This window comes from Notamacropus eugenii, chromosome 4, assembly GCF_028372415.1.
Source record: "Notamacropus eugenii isolate mMacEug1 chromosome 4, mMacEug1.pri_v2, whole genome shotgun sequence".
Lineage (NCBI taxonomy): Eukaryota > Metazoa > Chordata > Mammalia > Diprotodontia > Macropodidae > Notamacropus > Notamacropus eugenii.
In genome coordinates, this window is record NC_092875.1 from 228,572,658 (window position 1) to 228,593,186 (window position 20,529).

General features: G+C 37.6%; 1 protein-coding gene across 11 annotated transcripts in view; it reads right to left on the reverse strand.

Moving 5' to 3' along the window:
* Window positions 1-20,529, reverse strand: part of LDLRAD4 (low density lipoprotein receptor class A domain containing 4) — a 587,101-nt gene that overhangs the window by 30,102 nt on the left and 536,470 nt on the right. For all 11 annotated transcript variants that reach the window (XM_072604172.1, XM_072604171.1, XM_072604176.1 and 8 more), the window contains one exon: window positions 12,970-13,124. In XM_072604172.1, the coding sequence (XP_072460273.1) occupies window positions 12,970-13,124 (155 nt within the window). The remainder of the gene's footprint in view (window positions 1-12,969; window positions 13,125-20,529) is intronic.

The window sequence follows — 20,529 nt, forward strand, 5'->3', positions numbered from 1 at the left end:
TGTGATTCAATTCACTTTAATTCAGCAAAGAATTATTAAGTGCCTATCATATTAAAGGCACCATGGGGGCTTTAAGGCAGGAGTCTTTAATCCTTTCTGTGTCATGAACCCAGTTTAGTGAAGGATATGGACTCATTCTCAAAATAATTTAAAAAATAAAATAAGAAATAAAGGATTACAATGGAAATAATAATCAGCATAATTATGCTAATTTCAGCATAATTGCTGAAATAGTTATTAAGTTATAAAAAAAGTTCACGGACTCTGGTTAAGAACCCCTCTTCTAGGGATACAAAGATCAAAAAGGACATAGTCCCTGCCCTCAAGAAGTTTATAACTTGGTTGTTTGGAGAAGATATATAGAAATAACTATGATTCAAATTAGAATGTATTTCTAAGTGCATGGTTTGTTCTCATAAGGTGGAAATGATAGTAACACTAACAACATTTATAAAGCAATTAATATGTACTTGGCACTGTGTTAAGGACTTCACAATTATTACCTAATTTATACCATTAAGGAACCCTGAACTTGAAATAAAAAGTGGTTTTCAGATCTGGGACTCTACTTTATACATTGTGTGACCCTGGGTAAGTCACCTAGGTGGAACAATGGATGGAGTGCTGGGCTTGGAATCAGGAAAATTCATCTTCCTCACTTCAAATCCAGGCTCATACACTTACTGGCTGGGTGACTAAGCAAGTCACTGCTCATCTCAGTTTATTCATCTGCACTATAAGCTGGAGAATTAAATGACAAGCCACCTCCAGTTATCTTTGCTAAGAAAATCCCAGATGGAGTCACAGAGTCATACACAACCGAAATGACTGCACAACAATGACGTTGGGTAAGTCTATTCACATTCTTGAGCACATCTGTCCATTTGTAAAATGAGGATGCTAACGCCTTCCTCACCTATTTCATGTCATGAAGATCCAACTAGATAATGTATGTGAAAATGGTTTAAATATTAAAGCACTATACAAAGATGTGGTATTATCTAACATATGATAACATTTAGTTAGGGTAGAGTGCTGGACCCGGAATAAGGAAGACCTGAGTTCAAATCTGACCTAGAACACTTACTAGCTATGTGACCCTGGGCAAATCACTCCATCCTGTTTGCCTCAGTTTTCTCTTTTATAAAAATAAGTTGGAGAAAGAAATAGCAAACCACTCCAGTGTCTTTGCCAAGAAAACCCCAAATGGTGGTCATGAAAAGTGAGACACGACTCAACAACAAAGTATCTTATTAATGGCTATTACTGTAATTGTTAATCATCATGTATCCATCCATCATCATTTCTCATAGCTAAAGGATAACCCTCTATCCTCTGTGAAGAAAACATACAATCTGTACCCTAGCATTCTGCCCTCCTGTCTTCATCCCTGGCAGTATGAAATGGGGTTGGGTTGTGTATTTGACCACTGTGGTAACTCCTGAAGATGAAAAAGTTGAGGGAGCTACTTTTATATTGCAAAGCTCTAGCTCTGGACTCTTACACTTATCCCCCCATTACATCCCCCTCCTTCCCCACTCACTAAGTCCAAGTCACCTCTTCCTTCAATTCTACCTTTGCACCACCTAGCTACCCACCTGAGGGCCAGGGGACCTGGGGTGGCATGATAGAACAGAAAGGAAGGTTCGTTGTGCCATACGTTACACTCATGATAGCATTGGCATGAAACACTCCAATCAGGAATGCATATATCTCTAAAGATTATGACTGGAATATTCAAGTCTGTTATTGGAGGTAGGGTAAGAATAACTCCTTGAGCATACAAAGCAATAAAGAGAAAGCTGGACAGTCTCAAAGTACAGGAATCTAATAAATGAATGCATTGGAAAACAAATAGAACTTAACGAAAGAACCAGTGCAACAAGAGTTACATCACTGAATCATCCATTGCTGTTCCGCATTAAACATTTATTTTTCTTGTAATTTAATTTAGCTCTGGATTTCTATTTTTCACTTTCATCCAGAAATGTTTTTTCTCCCCACTAAATTCAGGGACAGTACAACACTCTCCTCACAGGGCTTTCCTGGAACTGTATCTCAGAGTACCAGACGGGCATTATCAACGTGCGCACTAATGAAAGCTGACTGGCTCTAGCAGCTTGGCCTCCTGCTGAGTTTGGAAGCAGGGATGCTGGGTCCAATCGCAGCCTGTGCCTTCACTGCTACATCCCTCCTATGGCATTCTGGAAAGGGATTACCACTGCTAGAAATGGGCCTAGGGGCAGAGTCAGCGAGCAGAGCTCTTCCACTCCATCTTAATACTGGCAAAAAGGGAACAAAATGGGGACAAAAACCCATGGGAGAAAGAAGAGAAAGAAGCAAATGCAACAACCTCAGAAGTTAATCCACATCTCCCCTATCTTTAGAAATGAGTCTTTTCACGTGCAAAAATGTAGATATGGCTATTTTCATACTCCACAGATGGGGTTTTCCTCACTCGAATCTTCTTTTTCTTGTTTCTTATGGGTAAAATCCTTACAGAAGTCATTATTGGACCAATGGTATAGTATTATAGGATTAATAAATAAATTTATAGCTGGTAGGCATCTTAGAGATCACTGGTTCAGTCCCTTGTTTTATAGATGAGGAAACCAAAGCTTAGAGAGATTAGATGTGACTCATCCCCAAGTAGTATCTGAAGGAGAATTGGAATGCAGGTCTTCCTGAGTAGTACTGTAGAAAGTGTAGTGGATTGAGAGACAGAGGACCTACATTTAAATCCAGACTTCACTTCTTACTACGGTGTGACTTTGTGCAAGTTACTTCACTACCCTGGGACTTGGTTTTCCCATCTATAAGCTGACATGGTTGTACTAGATGGCTTCTAAGGTGCTTCCCAACTTTAAACCTCAATCCACAGTATCATGCTGCTTGGTTTTTCTCCCTCTAGAATGGCCTAAGACCTTTTAGTCACATATTTCCTCTATTCTTCTAACTTCCTCTAAAAGTATGTTTTTTAGAATTTATGTTTCCTTATATGTAAACTCTTGTCGTTGACTTTTCAGTGACAACCTGGGAGTCACAAGTCACAGTGTCAAATTAAATAAGTGAAAAGCAAGATAACAGGTACCCACCCTCCTGTTACCCAAGTTAGTTGTAAACAGGCAGGAGGTGTTATTTTGGGGTGTTATCAGGAAGATGAAGCCATGACTTTCAGTGAATTGGATTTAAGTGAGGGAGGGCTGTGCAAAGTCACCAGCCTCACACTTCTCCTCCACAGTCATCTGGGTCCAGTGGCCAAATATAGATCAGGATGACTGGAGATGGCCCTGGAACTGGTTCCATAAACAAGTCCAAGAAAGAGTCCTGAACTAGAATGGGGATGTATAGACCTGTTCTACTGGAGAAGAAAAGTGATGCTGACTCCATTAACAACATTGCACTTCCCCAGCTTGCTCAGCAGAGGGCACCACATGCTCACTAGGTTTCAACTGTAAATTCTAAGAGCCAGTTGTCACGTTTCAGTCCAGCCCTAGCTCGGTATAAGGCAGAGGTTCCCAAACTTTTTTAGCCCACCACTCCCTTTTTAAAAAATAAAAATTACTCACCGGCCCCCTGGAAATCTACTCTCTTTAACTCTTTAATTTTTTTTGAAATTTATATCATTTCAAAACTATATAATTTTTTTTAAATGACATCTTAAATTTAATAATTTATTGTAAATTTCTGGGTTTTTTTCCTGCATTGAAATTTTGATGATGCGATATTGCATCAAGTAACTATACAGTATCGTATTGTAAACAAGTCATCACATGCACATATTCCTGCCAATTCATGCTGGACTTCCTGACAAGGTCTGACATGCTTGCCTGCCAACACCCTGCCAACACATGCTTGTTAATCCCTGACGGCAGACTTGACCACTGATGGGTTATAACTTGCATTTTATGTGTTTATTTGAAAAATAATGTAATCCTTATATATTTAACTGTGTTACACAACAGATGAAATACGTATGAACAGGTTTTCCTAATTTTCTTCCCTTCTTTTCTTATGTTTCCATCACCCCCTTATTTTTATTCAAAGCCCCCAAAGTGCACCTTAGGATACTACAATCCCCTGGATAGTTCCAGCAACACACAGAGGGCAGTATCACCCACTTTGGGGACCTCTGTAAGGGAAAATCTAGAATTAGCACAGACCAGGGCAAGAGAAACTTCAACACCCAACAGCAAACATATTCATTTACCTGTTGCTCAGTGAGCACCTTTCCTCCAAGAAAAGGAAGAGACTCTTTACAAACATTATTTCATTAGCTCTCCTAAAACCATGAGGGGAGGCTCATGAAAGCAAATTAGCATCAAGCTCTGGCTTCTCAAAATTAAAAAAAAAAATCCTTAATGGAATCTTTGCCACTTGCCCACCCAGTTTTCTTTAGTCACCCAAAATAAGGGAGTCAGAAGTCACCAGCCTACTCAAAGACAAGTGGAAGGGGGGAGTTATGGATAGGCTTGGCACCGCTCTGTGGAGTCTTCATTTCCCTTGTTCAAGGCATCAGTTGACAAACTAAGACCTTGGAAAGATGTTAGCTTAAAAAGGCCAAGGTCTCCCACTGTATCTGGGGCCATGGCCAGCTATCCTGAAATATCTCTTGTCACTGGATCCAGATGGCTCTGGAGGAAAAAGTGAGGCTGGTGACTTCGCACAGCCCTGCCTCACTTAAATCCAATTCACTGGCAAGTCATGACATCACCTTCCTGATGTCATTAATCCTTTTCTAGAATGAACAAACCTCAACAACAGATATACAGGAAATGGGGTCAGAAGGCAGCTAGGTGGAACAGTGGTAAGGGCACTGGCCCTGGAGTTAGGAAGACTGGAGTTCAAATCTGGCCTCAGACACTTAGCCATGTGACTCTGGGCAAGTCCCTTAATTTCTGCTTGCCTCAGTTTCCTCTTCTATAAAATGGGAATAATAATAGCACCTGACTTCCAGGGTTGTGAGTTTAAATTGAGATAATATTTATAAAGCACTTTGTAAACCTTCAAGTATTATATCATCGCTAGCTATTATGTTAGGGAAGATAAAGGATTCCCATCGTGCCTCACTGCTCCTGATAAACTGCAATCCCTTGAATTTCCAAATGACTCCTACAGATGAATGGCCACAGATGACTGGGATTCCTCTCTCTGCTACATCCCTCTACCCCTGGTGCTAGGCAAGGGATTCTAGAAAATACCCTACTAGTCAGTCTAAATAAAGTTGATGGGATGGACTTGTAGAGACACTATTACAATTTTTAGAGAATCTGCATGTTTAAAAGTAGAGGAAGGGAAAAAGCAGTCAATAGGTAGAAGCAGCTTTTCGGAGCTTGACCTCATGGGCAGACTTATAGACAGGCAGGCTTGACCGCACTGGGCACTTCCCTGCCCAAATATAGCTTTCTATTGCATTGTTGAGATTTTTTTAAACTTTGCTTCAATAACAGCTAACATTTTAAAGGTCTGTAAAGTACTTCATGCACTTTATCTCATTTGAGCCTCACAACTATCTTCTGAGGTAGGGACTACAGGTATAATTATCCCCATTTTACATATAACTAGACTGAGGCTAAGAGAGAGAAAGTGACTTGCCCTAAGTTCACAGACCAAAAGCATTTAAACCCAGGTATCTCCTTACTCCAAATTCAGGCTCCTTCTTTACTGCACTATACTTTAGTTCTACCAAATACGCATTAATCTGATAATTATTATCATTATTATTAATATCTCCAGTAGTAAAATGTAAGCAGGAATGGTTTTACTATACCTACACAATTTAATGCAGTGCTTTTACACACTGCAGACTTGTTTGCTAGTTCTTTGTTGAACTGAATTGAATATGTTCTCTATAACAACCTTATGAAGTATAAGTATTATCATCTCTCTTTTACAGATGAGGAAACTGAGGTTCAGAGAGCATAAATGACTTTAGAACCACCAAGCTAGTGAGTAGCAGAGTTAAGTCTCTGACCCAGACCTTATTTTCCAAATCAGTGCTCCTTCAACTAGACCAGTCTGCCCCATGAAGTAAACAAAAATCTCCTTTTAAAAAAGCACACAGCTCTAGGAGAATGAAGCTTTGGAATCTTAATAGCTTAGTGAGAATGTTTTCTTAATAGCTGACTGAATGGGAATTTTAAATGGCAAGAGAAGCAAAGGGTGAAAAGGGTAGGAAGGAAGTCAAGTAAAACCAGAGTATGGAACATTAAGTGGGCATAGATATTTTCTATACTCTCCCTTCCTGATTTCCACAGCTTTCATTGGCTCCCTATTACCTCTAGGATATGTAGTGAAAGTTCTATGTGGATGGACAGTTTCCATTTTCTATAAGGTTTGGGGTGAAAAAAGAGCCACGATATCTGGTAGAAAATCTTTGTACTCCATTTCTGGAACACACAGATTGAGTAAGACTGCTTTCAGTAAGTGCAGTTTAAAAGAGGCTACAAGAATCTCCTAGGGGATGGTAGAATGCAGGTAGTGATGACTGGCAGATGCAGGCAGGGGAATGAGAGAGCCAGAAATACTAGCCACGTCTAGACCTTGCTGTGAATGTGGACAGGGATGGCAGGAGCCATTCTAATGTTCGTGAACATGGAAAATTTGAGGAAAGAGATTCTGAGAGGTGCCAAATTGGTTCATCTATTTTGTTTCTTCACCATTGATGAAACGAAAGTAACTAAGCAAAGACTGCTGCAATTCTAATCTCTAACAACTTGAGTTGATAATGTGATTGTCTTTCTTCCCCCACGTTGGGAGGAGCAGAAGGGCTTAACTGTGGAAAGTTTACAACCTGATTCAATAACTAGTTATTCACTTTGTATTCTGATTTAATTAAATGACTTGTGCTCTGACTTCATAAATCATCTGGCATGCTTTAGCCCAGATTCACTGGTTGGGACTTGGAGAGAGGGAAAATCAAAACAGTCTAATGAACTTGGTAAGCAGGGAGGGGTCCCAGAGCTGTGAGAAGCACTATTAAGCACTTTTGTGGAGGCTCACCTAGGAATTTTTTTTTTTTGGCTGAACAAAGCTGTTTAGAGCACAGGATCAAATTAAGACTACTTATTTCTATCATAACTATCCACTGAAAATTTTTCCTTTTTATTTTTCCCAAGCTGTAACTGACAGCAAATTTTTTCAACTCAATTCATATAGGTCAGACCAGCTGTTTTAAAATAGCTGTTATTCTGTTGTGGGGTACAGTATCATTAGAGTTGGGGGGGGAGGGGCGGAATTGGTGCCAAAGCAGCACTGTGAAATTGTCACTGTACATTTCACATTTGAGTAGTGAACTGAATCATCCCCATGGGTTAAATTCAGTTATTAGAAAATTCATGCTCATTAATAGGATTTGACCCTCATCCAAGATCGCTGATTTTGGAAAAACTCTGAAGGTGATGCTAAAAGTAAAGGCTCAACACCAACACTGGGGAAATACAAATAAAGATAATTCTTCTCAATAAGGGAAGATCTTTTCTAATCCTAAACCTTGTAGGAATAATATAGTGTCTCCATGGACACAATAATCAACTCTTCAGCCTGGCATTTAAGACCCTCTGCAATCTGATTTCAACCTACCTTTCCTGCCTTATTTCATATTAATTTCCTAATATGAAACATTTTACATTTTGGCCAAACTGACCCAAGATATGCCATAAGACATTCTATCTCCTAGGCCTGGAATGCACTCCTTCCTGACCCCTACTTCTTAGAATACTTAGCTTCCTTTAAGACACAGTTCTGGTGTCACCTCGGATTGGAAAGTATTTCTGCTTCTATCCAGCTAATATTACTATTCCCCTCTATGATTTATCTTGTATTTACTTATCTATGTACGTTATATCCAGTCAGTAGAAAATAAGCTCCTTTGTATTCTCAGCATTTAACATAATACCTGGCACACAGTTGATATTTAAAAAATGTTCAGTGCATGAATGGATGAATGTCCTAAGCCTTTCTAGGCTTTTTTGAGCCTAGGTCCTAGGTATCTGGAGCTAAGGGAGTTTTGGTATCAGGAAGTGAAGAAGGAGCCAAGACACAAAATGGAAGGCCACTAAAAAAAAAACACCTTTACCTACTTCAAAACTTTGCCTAGGGATAGTTGTGTGTTCATAAAAGGAAGCCTTATCTTGTATTATCCTCCTTCCCCTTGGAGTTCATGGCCTACCACCCTTAGAACTTAGAAATCAGCTAAAGTACTTATTATTTAATAAACCCTATTCAATAAACTTTCATGGCTCCCTATTACCTCTAGATCAAAGATAAGCCCTCACATTTGACATTTAAATCTCTTTACAATCTGGCTCTCACTTACCTTTCTAGCTTTATTATATACGACTCCCATACATGCACTCTCCAGTCCAATTCCCCTACATCCAGCCTACATAGCTCCTCTATGAAAGCTCCTCTAGGGCAGAGTCTTTTATTTTCATCTTTGTATTCTCTTTGAATGCCTTGCTGCTCCTCATACAGAACACTCCATCTATCAGGCACTCCGTGCCTTTGCATGGGCTTTTTAGAATTTCAAGGTTCCTTCAAGTTCAATTCAAATATCACCTTTTGCATGAAGTTTTTCTTGATTCTCCTAGTTGCTAGTGTGTGCTCCACCTTCCCCAACCTGCCTCGTATTAATTTTGCCTATTTTTATAATATGAATTTTTTTTTTTGTTCACCTTGCCAGGATGTTCCCATTCTGTCCCCAGTGACTAGAAGTGTGTAGGCATTTAAATGCTTACTGACTATATAGGCTTTTATGATCCAGCCTGGGATGTTAAAAACCATTTATAATACTGTTTCTAGTGAAAATCTGTTGTTGCTATTTTCAACTAAACTTTGGGAATATGACCCATTCCTAAGCTGGAGGCCAGCTGTATTCAGTTTTGCTGACAAAGAGAAATCACCAGCTCAGGGCCAGCTTTTAGTGTCACTCAAAAAAGACAATGGTGACATATGAGGCAATGGAAAAAGTCAAGTGTTTTAGAGTTAAAGGACATAGTTATATCCTGGCTGTTAGCACTTACTATTTAATCTTGGTCAAATTACTTTACCTCTTGGGTCCTGTTTCCATATCTGTAAATAAAGTGGCTTTGACTATATAATCTTTAAGGTTCCCTCCAACTCTAACTCTATCACCTTGTAAATACAATGCATAAGATACTCACACTGATACTATAGAAAGCCTGAATCTCTAGGTCACCATGTTTTTACACAATTGTACGCATACGGTCTTTTCAAACCAATTGAAGAGAAGTTAAGACAAAGGTTTATTTGACAAAATTCATTACCTAATAGCCTTTTCTTGCCACGTAGAATATGGTCAAGAAGATGACCTTTGAAACTGAAACATTTAAGTACACTCCTGAACTCAGGGATGGTATGAACTATATAACTCAATTTAGGCTATTATTTCTATGCAAATACATCACTTCTTAGATTTTCTCAATCATAAGTAGAGAAGAAATGTGATCACAAAGGTGGGTGTTGTCACATAACACTTTGTATATGGCTTCAGTGAGTGATCGCCATAACATGGCTTTGGTGTCGGTTTGAAATACAATTAATTTCTGGGTTATTAAGTGTAATAACACTTTTAAAAATTATCCAACTACTGAGCTTCTCCATTAATGTGAATATATATAAGATTTGCTTGTGTGCTTCATTTCTTCATGAGACTGTAATTCTAAAAGTGTGGTTCATGGACTCTTGGGGGGCCCTGAGACCATTTCAGGGCATTTAAAACTATTTTTCGTAATAATACTAAGACATTGTTTATTAAAATACTTCTCCTTTTTCTAACTATGTTACGTGTACAGCTGGATTTTCTTCAACCAAAATGACATATTTAAACATACTGAATGCAAAATCAGATATGAGACTCTAGCTGTCTTCCATAAAGCTAGTCATAAGATTTGCAAAAACATATAAAACAATGCCATTTTTTCATTATTTTTTGTTTTGGAAAACAAAACATTTCTCATAAAAATATGTTCATATATAATAGATTTATTATGATTATTTAAAATGAATTAATACTTTTAAATGTATCAGTTTAATTTCTAAGATGATAAATGTCAATACACATAATCCACATAAACAAAAGGTCTTGGGGGTCATCAATAATTTTAAAAAGTGTTTAGGGGTTCTGAAACCAAAAAGTCTGAGAACCACTGAACTCGAAACAAACTTGCCAGAGCCTCATAGCACTCTGTATGGATACTCCCTTCACTAGGGCAGAGTACAATCTGTCCAGGTTTTACCTAATAAATAGTTTTCAGTCAAGCAATATAAACATTTAATAAGTTCCTACTATGTGGCAGGAACTGTGCTAAGCACAAGAAATAAAAAGAAAGTCAAAAGACAATCCCTATCTTCAAGCAGCTCACAATCAAACAGGGAGAGTCAATCTATAAAAAGAAACTGAAGAGGGTGGGCAGAAGAGTGGTGGGGGGAGAGAAGGGCATCTGACCAGAGGCATAATAGTCTTGTGTGGGGTATTATGAGATGGCTGCTTTGAGTTCCCTCCTTAAATGGAAGATCTGAGGGGAGTTCTACAATGCACCCTCCACCCTCTCCTTTCATTAAGTGCTTCTGTGGCAGAAAAAAAAAAATCTGATTACACTTAGCTAGACTAGTCTTTTGATGACAATGTCTGTCCTTGGACTTCTCCATCAAGCTTCTTTGGGTTGATAAGATATATCGAAGTTTGTGCTCCACTTGTACAGCCTTTGGGAACCCAGGGATGTGGAAAGGCATTGGAAGAAGTCTTTGAAGGAGGGAAAATAATAGTCTACATTTACATGGTGTTTCAGAGATCACAAAATACCTTTAAGATCATAGGAGCATAGATTTAGAGCTGGAATCTTGGAAGTCTTTGAGCTATGATTCCTTTATTTCACATATGAGGAAACTGAGTCACAGTGAGGGTAAGTGACTCGTCCAAGATTACATGGGTAGTCAATGTCTGAGATGGGATTTGAATCCAGGTTTTCCTGATAAACAAATTCAAGTAGATGGCTACATATACAACATGATATTTCAAATGAAAAACCATCATTTTGACAATGTTTTATCCAAGACAAGGTCCAGAGCATCAGATTTACTGAGTGTCAGGTGTGTCAAAGTAGTAGGAGAAATGCAAGTGAGGCCAGGAGATACCTCTCTAGACAGGGACTTTTAAACACCATCCATTTGTTTTCAGAAAGAACCTCTAAAAGCTGTTCCTCTATGACAGGTAAAGAAGCTTGGAGTAGAATGAACTTTTAAGACTATGGTACCAATACTACATGAAACAAGAGTTTTCATAAACATCCCTTGGTTAATGTAGAATTCAGATGGATGAACCATGATGATCCTCCCCTAATTTTCTCATGACAAGTTGTGAGAGGGAGGTAGGAGTCAAAATGCACAGTTGAAGTAGAATGTAAACTCCTGAAGGTCAAAGACTGCTTTGTCTTAAGAGCTGAAAGGGACCTTATTGATCAGAGCTCAACTCTTTGCATGATGTATGAAGCCCTTCTAAGATATCCATGCTAAATGGATATTTATTCTGCTTTAATATTTATGTGACAGGAAAACTGGTGCCTTACAAAAGCAGCCTCTCTCTATTTTGGGTAATTCTAATTTTTACGAAATTTTGCTGTATTGTTCTTCTCTAAAACTTGGAATCACTGGCACTAGTTGTGCCACAACGAATAAATCTGTACTTATTCACTCTTATGTAAACATCTTCAAATATCTGAAGATAACCTGTCATTGTCCCCTGTGTTTATATTCTTTAGGCCTCAGTTTTCTTATCTGGAAAATGGGAATAACAGTACCCAACTCTAAGGGATATTATGAAGTTCAAAGTAATATATGCAAAACACTTTGAAAATATTAAAAGACTATATAAATGACAGCAAACACTTGGGGTATTATTCTTACAATCAGGTTGTCTTGCTAAGTATTCATAAGAATTCTATTTTTACTGTAATGATGTACTGCCCACTGGACTCTGTTTTCCCAAATAATAAATATTGATCATTAAGTCTAGCCTCTTTTAGAATAATGTTTTTGTAATTTCTCATGGCAATGAGCTGATTTGACATCTTAAAACCCCTCTGTTTCCACAGACAAATACATATGATCTGGTCATTCGATGCTTTTTGTTGACATACTGCTGATGAAGTTCTTGTGGATGTTGCCCATATTGAGTTTCTTTTGATTCTACTCTGGGATTTTAGTTGTATCACAGGTACAATCCATAGGTCAGCTACTTTCGGTGACACTCAAAAAATCCGAGAATATCAGTCTTTACCACTGTTTGGCAAAGTGATGTCTGTTTATTTCAAAAGTTGTCTATAGGCTTAAAAAAAAACCTGTTTATCATGTGCTTTATTATTATTATTATCATTTGATCCTTCATCATTCTAACAGCTTGATGTGGAACAGAAAGTGAATGATCCATGTTCTATAGGATAGAAGGAAACTAGAAACTCAAACGTAACTTGTTGACATTGGCTATGGTCTACTCTTTAACTTTTCATTAGGCTCTCTATAATATACCCTGCCTGAAGCAGGCACCCTGGGCATTTGTCTTGAGTTCTAGCTTCATTCTTGAAATAAATGTCCTTACAGTATTGCTTGAAACATTTAGGCTTTACTAATCCAAACATTAGCATTTTAGACATATCTACTGTGACAGAATCACAGAAGTTTAGAGAAGAAAGGGAACTTCTACTTCCAATATCTCATTCAATCTCAACATCCTTATTTCCATCAAGCTAATCTTGTATATATTCTTTGGGAACATCACAGAACTGAACATAACAACACAATAGACTACAGGTAACCAACGTGTGATAAACATTGAACACTGAAGTTGGATAGCCCCCTGGAATTGATATTTTACTATTTGGAAGTCTTAAAAACAGCACCCCCCAAACGCACTGTGTACATGATTAAATGGACCCAGAGGCCTGAACTTACCGGCTGCAAAGTGTCTTCTTGCCTCCTGTTTTGACTCTGCCGATTGATGAAGGACCGTGTTGAGAGCTTGTAGTGATTCAACAAGCAAATGATCACCACGACCATCACCGTGATCACAACAATGATGATAATGATCTGGACAAACTCCAGTTCAGCTGAGAAAGAGAAAAAAATAAGACTCCTTTAACAAAACTCTCCTCTTTTTCCCTCCCATATTCTATCTTCAAAATGTTCACCTTCTTAAAATTCACCCAGACACAGAATACAAGACCGCTGCTTCATACTAGATTCTAACATCTTAATATCTTAATATGAGAAGCAGCATGGGGCTGCGAAAGGATGCTTGAATTTGTACCAAATCCTGGCTTAATTATTTGGTAGCCTCGTGATCAGAAGAAAATCATTTAACCTCTTCAAACTTCAGTTTATTCATCTATAAACTGGGGATAATAATACTTGTACCACCAATTTCATGAGATTGCTGTGATGGAAGCCCTTTGTAAAATTTTAAGTGCCATACAAATATGAATTGTTGTTAATAGTATGTTGAGTTTCTAGAAGCAGAGATTTTTTTGTGCATCATGGACTCCTCTTTTGGCAGTCAGATATAACCTATAGATCCCTTTTCAGAATAACTTTTTTTTAAAAAAATTTATAATTGAAGGAAATGCTAAATATCAGTGAGGATACTGAAAATAAAGAACCATTTTTTTCTATCCAAGTCCACAGACCCCTCTAAAATCTATCTGAAGGTATGAAATCCATCCTTGAAAGACCGTAGACCCCCAAACTAAAAACCTTGCTCTAGAAGAAGCTCATTGCTAAGTGATCTCTGATTTTCTCCTAAATGCATTTTATTATTACCAACCATACTAATAACGCTTCTTATTCTAGGGTGGTGGGGGAGGGGGAAAGGAAGCTTTATAATAATTGATTATTACTCATAAGCCCTCGGTGAGGTGAGACGTGATAATCAGTTCAATTTCCAAAATGAAAAGTCAAGGTACAAGAAGATTAAACTGTCCAAACTCCATACACTGAAGCTTATCCCAGCTGGATGGCACCTCTTGTGTTCCTTGGACTCCATCTTTCTTTGTTGTATTAAATAAAAACACCATGTTTCCTGTGCCTCTCAATCAGTCAATCAAAAAGCCTTTATTAATCTCTTGCTAAATTACTCAGAATCATCGAATCACAGAATTTTGAGAGTTGGAAGGGACCTCAGTGGCCCTTTAGATCAATCCATTCATGAAAAGGAATTCTTACTATAACATATATGAAAAGTGGTCCCTTCCTACTTTTCCAGTCTTCTTATACTTCACTCCCTACCACAGACTCTCCAATCCAGCCACACTGGTTTGCTTGCTGTTTCTCACGTATGACATTCCATTTCCCATTGCACCACCTTTGCACTGGCTTCTTCCCTAATGCATGGAAGGCTCTCCTCCTAACTTCTGCCTTCTGGTTTCCAGACTCAAATCAGATCCTATTTTCTTCAAGAAGACTTTCCCAGTACCTTAGCTGCTAGGATCTTCTCCCGCTAATACACACACACACACACACACACACACACACCCCTTTTTTATGTATCCAGTTATTTATTTTTATCAATGTCATTACAATGCTTAACAAATGCTTGGTAATGCTTGGCTTTCTCTACTGGACACTTTCCAGTAATACATTTATATAATTATTTTTCTTTCTTAAATTTTTTTTTTAATTTATGGAATATATTAGTATATAGTAACATAACATAGTACAGTAAAAAAGATGATTGCACATGAAACTACAAATCTACTATGCATAACTTGTGCAGCAAAATTAACATGTAAATTTCTTTATTTAAATAGTATTTTATATTCTTCTTAAGTTGTGATGTCAGAACTGAACGCAACACTTCAGATGTAGTCTGATGAAAGAGTCAAATGGAACTATTACGTCTGTATTTTTAAAAGCTATGCCTCTCCGAGTATAGTCTAACAATGCATGAGCTTTTTGGCTTCAACATTACATTGCTAACTTTTAGCTAGAACACCCAGGTCTTATTCAGGATAACTACTATCTTATATGGTACTTGTTAAGCTAATCTTTTTGTACCCAAATTTAAGATTCTACATGTATCCCTACTGAGTTTCATCTTATTAGATTTAGCCCAGAATTCTACTCTGTCAAGATCCTATACGTGTTAGCTATTCCGCTAAGCTCTCAGTTATCTGTAAATTTGATGAGCATGCTATCTATCTATCTATGTCTTTAACTATGTCACTGTTTAAAAATTAAGCAATAGCAGGCCAAGTACAGATCCTTGAAGTACTCCACTGTAGACTTTGTGGTCTGTTGACAATGAATCATTAACAACTACTTTTTGAGTCTGGCCCCACCTAGCCAGTTCTGAATCCATCTGACTACATAAATGTGTAATCAATCCATAGCTCTCCATTTTCTCCATAAAAATAATATGTAATATTTTATTTAAAAATTTCTAGTGCATAGTAAGCAAACTAAAATTATGGTCATTTCCATATCTAGATTAGTGATCTTGCTAAAAAAAAAAGAAAGAAAGAACATTAGTCTGGCATGAACTGTTTTGATGAAAGCATGCTGGCTCTTTGAAATCACCATTTCCATTACGAGAATATGTTCAGCATCCATCTCTTTAATGATACAATTAGGAATTTTCTCAGGAATTGAAGTCAAGCTTACCAGTCTATCTCTTGCAGATTGATTTTTTCCCACCCCACACCCCCACTTTTTAAAATTTAGACATTTGCCTTTCTCCAATCCTGTGATACCTCTCTTGTTTTCCATACTCTTTCAAATACCAAATGACAAGTGTCTCACCAGTTACATTTGTCAGTTCTTTCACTATCTTACAATGCAATTCATTTAGGCCAGGTGACGTGAGTTCAGTGGGGAAACTAGGTGCTCTCTTAGCACCTTGTTATTTATCATGGGTATCTATTCCCTATTGGTCATTTTTTGCTCAGTCATCTCTAGTATGCTAAGTTACTCTCCTTGACTATAGGCTATCCTGCTCAGACAAAATGTATTCAAGACTAGAAGGTTATTTAAAAAAATCTTTAGGGACAAAAGTTCGGGGTCCCTCAAATGTTTCAAATTCTGCATAAGAAAAATATTGAGTATTGTGAGGGTATAGTAAGAACTGAAGGGTGGGTAGTAAAAGAATAAGAGTCAGTGAATGGTTCTGTAGCCTGCAGCTACTCTCTCTCAAACAAATGATCCAGTCAATAATGTTATAACTCTTAGAGATGGAGAGGTAAGCCAAAGATGTGAGAGCATGGACAAAACATCAAGGAATCGCCACACAGAAGCCTGTCAACTTTCCCATTCCTAACAGTAGTATTCTTCTAGTTTGATGTTTGTAAGATGATCAAGATCTGCTTTTACAACCTAATAAAAAGGTTATTCATTGTCAAATAATAACTACCCAAATTACTGTCCTTTCTTAAGGTTTACAAATTGCTTTCCTCATAACAACTGTCAGATAAGCAGTACAAATATTATCTTCATCACACAGATGAGGAAATGGAGGCTTAGAGATATGAAAGGATTTGCCCATGGTCACACAGTTCTAGGCATCTGAGCCAACATAACAGTGAAGACTCTTCAATGCTCATATGACTGAAAGATCACTGAGATGCTGTCTGTCACCCATGAGGCAAAGCAGAACTCAGCAAAAGCGGGAATTCATAAACCTAAAGTGAGATAAAATATATAAAGTACTTTGTAACCTCTAAAGCACTATAGACATGCCAGTTGTTATTATTTTCCTTATAAAAGTCCAAAGAGAAGGAAAATAAAACTAAAAGAATTCTTGAATTAATTTTACTTAGCTCAAAGTAAACTGTGGTAGTACCAGATCAGCCTAAATATTCTGTCTTGCTTTACAAAAGGAAACATTTGAAAGATTATTTTTATTTTGCAAGAGAAAAGCAGTCAGTGCTTTTAAAAAAAATGAATCAGAGAATTGTAATTCTTTTCTTTTCTCAAGAAAAATTAATTGCTTTATGGACACTGAAACGGATGAAAGCTATGATTAAAAAATAATGGCAGTCTAGGCAAAATCTTCATGTGATTAATTCTCTTCTACCTGGAGGATGTCTTTCTAGGTCACCTTTTCCATCCTTGTGCATGGAAAACTATGTAGCTAATATTTCATTACTATCTGTAGTAAAGGAAATAAAATGGAAGTTCTTATGTCTTTAGAAGATTTTCATTGTTCCCTCCCTCCTCCTTTTCCCTCCTTCCTTTCTCTCTCCCTCCCTTCCTTGGTATAGGAAACTCCAAGATGAGAAAAGTTCTACCAATGCAAGCCAGCACCTTCTCTACAACTTAAAAACCTTAAAGAGTTGCCTAGAGCACTGAAGGTCAAGTAACTTAGCCAGAGTCATATCATCAGCTGTTAAAAGGGGAACCTGAACACAGGACTTGAACTAAGATCAATTCTCTATCCACCACGCCATCTCTCTATCCACTATGCCACACTGCCACTCCCACCATTTATTATTAATTTAAGGTTTTAAAAATACTTCCTCCCAACAACCATATGGTGCAGATTTATTGCTCTCATTTTCCAGATAAGGTAACTGAGGTTTTTTGAAAGGTTAAGTGGCCTGCCAAAATAACATTTCATTCTCTACCATCTTGTCCTGTTCTCTAATTGTTTCACATGTCTTCCTCTTCTCCCTAATTGGACTCAAAGTTTCTCAAGGGCAGACACTACATTTGACACACATACATCCCCACTGCCCCACTCCCTCCTAGCAGAGTGCTGAACATATACATATAACGGGCCTTCAATAAATATTTGCTAATTGACTGATTCACTACAGGGTTATTCTATGCAAGGACTTTTTTGTTTGTTTTCACTTTTTAGTATTTTACTGCAGAGAAGGAGGGAAAAAGAGGTAGAAAAATGGTAAACATTGAGGAGCAGTCATATATTAAGAAAAAAATCACCTGTGGAATTAAAAGGCTCATCAGTGGGAAAACAGAAGCCAATTTGTACATATTTGATTGATCTACTTTTCCAGGTTACTTATCTGTTGTGTAAAGTAAAGCATACTTGCGAGAAAGCACATCTGTAGGAGGTGTTAGAGACATGGCAAATTCCCTTTTGTGCAGGCACTTTTTCATTTATGACAATTGTAGAGCAAAGACACTTGACAGGGATAGCTGCCTGAAGTGTGAGTGTGTATTGCAGTGCAGTGCCTGCACAAGGAGATAGGCTGGAGACAGCAGTGGTCACCCAGGAGTCACAGTGGGTTTTAACATGTCTCCTTTAGGCCTTTGGAGTTACCCTCATGTGAATACAGGTCATCACTGTGAATGATTGCAAATGAAACAGATAGTCTTAGGAAAAATGTCAGGCTGATTTAAAAGAAATCACCTTTACTTCTACAACTTCAAATACAGTAAGACGCAAGAAAGAAACCTCTTTTTTTTTTTCCCAGACATAATTGCTCAACTGCCTTTAAGCAATGAAGGCCAAATTGTTTCATTCTCATTTTCAAGCCTTAGGCTAGTGTCCTAACATAGTGTAGACATAATCAAACTTTGACATGACAGCAAGGACTAGAGAAAGGGACCAGGATAAATATGAAAATCATTTCATTATTGTTTCAGATTTGTATAAAATGCTTGAGAATTTGAAAATCAACAGACTTTATGAATTTTATGACTTGTAAATATTACATAAATATGTATTCAGCCAGATAAATCAGGACATATAAATTATTCCTTTTGAATAAACAGAGATGAAAGTTAATGATACGAATGAGACACTAGAAGAATGGGATAATCTGTTTCAAGACACTAGGATACCCTAGTGTCATCAGTAGTTTGAAAAAATAAAAAGAGTTTGAGCAGTACCATCCTTAATAAGTGAGACACTCCCCCCCCTTTTTTATCCTCTCTCCTTTCTTAAAATCTTTATTCAGACTAAGTCTGGCTTAAATGATCCAAAACGTCTTGAAGAAGAAAAGGGAAAGAAATGTCACAATAGTACAACCAATATTCCTTCTTTTCATGGAAGAACTGGGAGACTCTGGGTGGGGAATGCTGCATTTTGCTGTCAGAAGCAATGACTGCATGATTTTATTACTTATTGTTTGTCTTTGTTACAACGTTAATTTGAAAGATGAATTCCTTGATTGCTCCTTGAGGGCAGGACCCATAGTCATTTTGTATGCTCCAGTGTCTAGCACACAGTAGGCACTTAACAACGTATTGGTAAATGGAATAAAAATTAAACCACAGGTTTTTCAAGGGCTTTTGAGGAGTTTGGCTAGAAAATACATACAATCCATCCTGTGCTACTCACTTCTTGTTGACTTAACCATTTTGTCCTGAAATAATTTCTTGTCAAATTAAAAAACCTCCTCTTTCCTTCTGCCCCCAACACACAGGCGCACATGCATATGCTTACTCTCTCTACAACCCTATTTTTCTCTCTTCATTGTTCACAAAGCTGTAGGATTTTCTGCTCTTGGAAAACACAAGGATACCTTTTACAGATTCTCAGAAGGAATTTAGGTTTGATGTGCCCTGAAGAGGTATATTTATCTTAAACCTGGAGACTTTAATACACTTTGCTTCCAAAGCATCAGGGTGGCAAAAAATGCTGTACAAGATAGAACACAGTCTTTGTGTAAAGAGTTGACAATCTAAGTTAAGACAAACACCAGCTGAGACCATGGCTGAACACATGTACTGGGAGTCTTATTAATAGCACCTCCTTCATTTGGTCCTCCCTAGTTCCAGTCTTTGAAGCACTCAAGTAAGAATTAAGAGCCTTCAAAAACATAAATATGTTTTCATGAAGGATCTGAAAGAGAAGTAGTTGTTGAAGGCAAGATTCAATGGATGGAACAATTCAACAACACACAGAGAGCAGAGTAGGCAGAAAGGGAAGGAGCTGGATTTGGAAGAAAAACGAAAAAAAGAATGAATGCAGAATGCATCGTAAGGGAAGATGAAAGGGAAAATGACTGGGGGGACAAACAAGCCAAGAATAGTAGGGACAATCAAATAAAGAAAGAAACGTTTCATTATTCACTCATTTTCAAAATCAAAATATTAATTCTGAATGCAGCCCACTTGTCAGTTTCCTTCAGGTAGCAATTCCATTAGCTGATGACGTCAACAAGAAAATGTCTAGAGGCAGGCCACCCAGAAAAGAAACTAAGGCTAAAGTGAGTGTTTCACACTCCCCCTCAATTTAAAGGGTTGTGGTTCATGATTCTATCATAAATGACTCATTGATATAAAAGTGTTAGGAAGTTAAAAATATATCTGGGCTCAAATTTAGAGTAAGGTAGCACAACTATCTAATTTATTACAGCAAAACAGTGATGCTGGTGTCATCTCTGCATTTATACGTGGGCAGTCCTCCAAAGAGAATTATGGGGAGAGAAGAGGAGTTGAGACATTAGTTAGTCTGTCCTTATAGCTTATAGTCAGGATTGAATTGAAGAGTCCCAGAGGAATGGATTTAGGAGAATTAGAACTTTGCTTTTCCTAAGTAATCATTTTACTGTG